Here is a 4,300-nt window from a genome sequence, read left to right on the forward strand (position 1 = left end):
AAAATATGTCAAATATAATATAAATCTATAAATAATATTTAAGTAATTCTCATATATATTTCATCGAAATTAACTGTATATTACAATGTTTTAAAACAATTTGGGCTATTATCTATTTTAAACCGTCATAATAAATTCGCTTTTGAAAATGTCTATGCGAACGGAGTCAGAACATCATTTATCTTATCAGGCACATCTTAGGCGAATTAAAAATGCACATAGCATTGTGAAAACTAATCCACCGATTAGAAAGAAACTCGAGAAAAAACTTACCTATTTTGAATTACTTGAGAAAATGAGTGGTAACGTACAACGTAAAACAACATCGCGAACATTTTCAAGAACTCCAGAAGTTATGCTCAATCAGCGTAAAAGTGTACCAGTTCAAGGTAATATCAAGAATAATGAAACTCATAAAATCAAAAGTGATATCCTAGCGACTAGGAAGCGTTCAGTCTATGATGTACCAGCTCATATCTATAGCCGATATGATTATTTGGCGGACTCATGTGACAAACATCAAATGCGTCAACTTTTACGCCCGAGAATATTTTTGGATTTGGAAGTAAAGGGTATACGTTCATTGGGTCGATTGGTTATACAATTATTTACAGAAGCTTGTCCAGAGGTAGTATTGGATTTTGTGCGTGTATGTACCAAACATGATGTAAATAAATTTAAACCATTTCGATTTTTTGCTCCTTTATGGTGTGAATCTGAATTACAACTTGATAATAACTCTCTTACATCACCAAATGCCGAGCACGATATGAATGTTCTGGATCAAGGTATGGGTGCTGGAGTATTATCTTTTCCAATACGATATATACGTGGTTGTGCACATCGTTCTCTGAATTTCTCTATTAGTTTTAAACCCATTAAATCGTTAAATGGCAAACGGATTGCCTTCGGAAAAGTGCGACGTGGTAATTATGTGTTACAAACGTTGCAGGACTATTGTAATAGCAATTATTGTCTCAAACATGATATTATTGTTACTAAGTGCGGCTTGGTTAAATAATATAGTGTTATTTTAACAATTTTGGTACAAAAAAAAAACTAAGTTATGTCAATAACTCAGTTTTTTGTTTGAATTAAAATTGTTCAGTATTTGCTATACAAATGAATAAAATCTGTTTATTTGCTGATAAGAAATATGTGTGCTTTGAATATTTTTTTTTTTTTTGATTCATTTAATTCATTTATTCTATTACTTTGGTTTATAATATTGCACAATTTATGTATTTAAAATTTAATTCAATGAAATTGGAAAATTATATTAAAATAATTAAAGTAAATTTTTGCTTAAGCCTGTAGGAGAATTGAAAATAGTTAAGTAAACAAGTCTCTTGTTTTTATTTATAATGAAATTTTAAACATTGAATGGTATAAACTGATGAAAATTATTATATTAACAATTGCATTTTCATAAAAACATTTTCTAAGTACATATAGAATAGAAAAATATTTTTCCTCGAACAATACTCAATTGAATGAAATCAATTTCTGCGTTGTTTTGCCATGTAAATAAGCCTTAAGGATCACTTTTTCTTTCCCATATTTTCCTTGAATAACACAAAGGACCTTCCTGCAATTCCATCCTTATACTTGGAGCATTTTTTCAATTAATTCGGTTTGGTGTAGAATTGGTTATGAACTGCTTCATTGAATTTTTCCAAGTTTCTTATTCAGCATATTTTCCCTTACCAATTTAGCCCACAATGTGGCACAACCGAACATTTTCCAGAAAGTTTTTCACACTTTGGTCTTTTAATTGAAACATAATTGCGTTACTAAAGCAAATTTACAACTGAACTGCATTTTTTTTATGAAAATTTAAATTTATTTAATTTGAAAATGTAATTCATATATGGACGATTTCATAAAATTTCAAAAGCTCTAAATTATCATAATAAAATAAATATTTATATTCGAATCAAATTATTCTAATGTGAAACTGAATTTTGCTTATTAACCGCAATAAATAATTTAGTGCATAAAGAGCAAATATCAAATTGTGGTAAATTTAGCAAATGTTTCTGATATACCATATTATATAAATAAAATGAATATGTAAATATGTATTTATATTCAAATTATTAAACATTATCAAATTTAAAATAATTACAGTTCTAATTTATGGAATTTCATACGGAATGCCAAATTTATTGCAGAATTTAAGGTAACCTAATAAGAAAGTATTTGAAAATAATATTTATTATTGTTATTATAATTAAATAATGGGTTATGAAGCAACATCTACCTAAAAGATCAATTGTGCGCCTAAAAGTACAACTAAAATGATTCTAGACTAATTATAAATCTCGTTATTGCTGTGGGCTTAATTTTACCTTTGGGATTTAATATTTATTATGTTGAGGTCTGATGTTGAGTCATTTCAACTGAGCACTTTTAATTTTTCTGAGCTGGGGGCTTCTAAAGAGTGCCTTCTTTCTCTTTGACTAATTTATGTATTCCTCACAAGCTTTGCTGCATTCCTCATAAGATCTGCATACCGCTCCGTACGGCTAGTGAATATAAACATATTTATTTATACAAATGGGATTGTACTATTTTGGGATTATTTTTATTTTCAATACAATTAAGTTTTCGAAGTGAAAACGAATAATATTAATAACGAAGGTTGCTTTGTATATGAATAAGTCGGCAAAGAACTATAAGAATAAAATATAATAATATATAGCAAAATATAGCACGTACTCCGGATACGAAAAATGAAATAACTATGACCACGATCAGGTGGATTTTTGGAGCTATGACCGACACTAACTGAACAGATAACACTCAGCCCTATAATAACAGCCAAAATGTCATACATTGAGGATTTTGAAACAAAAAAACATGGGTACAAAGTAATGAGTATATTTAGTACTATAACTGACACTAACTAAGCAGAAACGCACACCTCTGCGATAAAGTCAAAATATCATACATTGAAGATTTTGAAAGAAACAAACGCTCTTACAGTTGTGGGTACAAACAGTGGATTATTAAGATCATTATGATTTTTTTGTGCTATAACTAACTACATAGAGGATTGTGAAAGAAATAATTAATCTTAGCACTACGATGTCATGGTTACAAAGAATGGAACGATATGATTAGATATACGATAAAGGATTAGAGTGATTTTTTTGTTCCAGAAGCTAAATTTATAAATCTGAGTAACGCATTTTGAGTTAATTGCAGTCATAAAAAAATGTCGTTTAAATAGCTGAAAGTAATACCTAAAACAATATATTCATTATCAGTCGAGAATGATTACTTTAAAGGTGAGAATAAAAAAAGTTGATCGATGGGTGTTTTTTGTCTTTTTATTCATCTTTTTAAAATAAAGTAATGCCAAAAGTATATAAATTAAAAAAATATAAAGTACATTGTGACCGAAAAGTTTCCGGTCATAAATAAATAAAACGCAAAATTCTTAATCTTCATCAATATTTATTTTATCTCCTAAAATATGCTCATTAGAAGCGATACACAAATGCCAACGTTCTTCCAATCATCAAACATTTTTATAGGCGCTTTCCGGTATGGCTTTGAGTTCCCTCTGCGAATTCTGTTTTACGTCTTCTATGGATTCAAAACGCGTTCCTCTGAGTGGTAATTTGAGGTTGGGAAACAGGAAAAAGTCACACGGTGCAAGATCAGGTGAATACGGTGGCTGTTCGATGGTATTTATTGAATGTTTGGCCTTAAAATCGTTGATAATGTTGAACAAATTGAGGTGAATCGGAACAAGCCGGGCGTTGACACGTCGCATACACAAATTGTCCACCAAAATCAAACGAGCCATCTCACGACCGATGCCTAGCTCTCGTGCTATCTCTCTAACACTCACATGAGGATTTTTGAACACGATTTCCTTTGCCTTTTCAATGTTTTCGTCGGTGGTAGAGGTCGAAGGTCGTCCAGAACGCGGCATGTCTTCGACGGTCGTACGACAGTCCTGAAAGGCTTTGTACCACTCATAAACTTGAGTTTTCGATAAAACTGATTCCCCATAAGCCTTTTGTAGCATTCGCAACGATTCTGCACACGAAATTTCGTTCGAAAAACAAAATTTGATGCAAACTCTTTGTTCAATATTTTTTTCCATTGTTTTTTTCGCAACGCACTACTGAGGTGAACTGGTTTCAACAGCTGCCGTAAACGAACTGTCCGACAGATCGCGCTCATTTTTGGAATAGTAATTAAGGACAGTGCTGCCAAACTACATAAACTTAAAATATCGAAAAATATACAGCGCGCGAATTTTAAATGAGAACCTCCGAAAACC

General features: G+C 31.0%; 2 protein-coding genes across 2 annotated transcripts in view; one reads left to right on the top strand and one right to left on the bottom strand.

Moving 5' to 3' along the window:
- Positions 1–4,300, bottom strand: part of LOC119686344 (5-hydroxytryptamine receptor 1D-like) — a 121,342-nt gene that overhangs the window by 62,873 nt on the left and 54,169 nt on the right. The gene's annotated exons all lie outside the window — the stretch shown is intronic.
- LOC119674478 (peptidyl-prolyl cis-trans isomerase A1-like) lies at positions 149–1,021 on the top strand. The gene has a single exon (XM_038085617.1). The coding sequence runs from the start codon at positions 149–151 to the stop codon at positions 1,019–1,021; it is 873 nt and encodes a 290-aa protein (XP_037941545.1).

Source organism: Teleopsis dalmanni, chromosome 2 (assembly GCF_002237135.1).
Source record: "Teleopsis dalmanni isolate 2A chromosome 2, ASM223713v2, whole genome shotgun sequence".
NCBI lineage: Eukaryota > Metazoa > Arthropoda > Insecta > Diptera > Diopsidae > Teleopsis > Teleopsis dalmanni.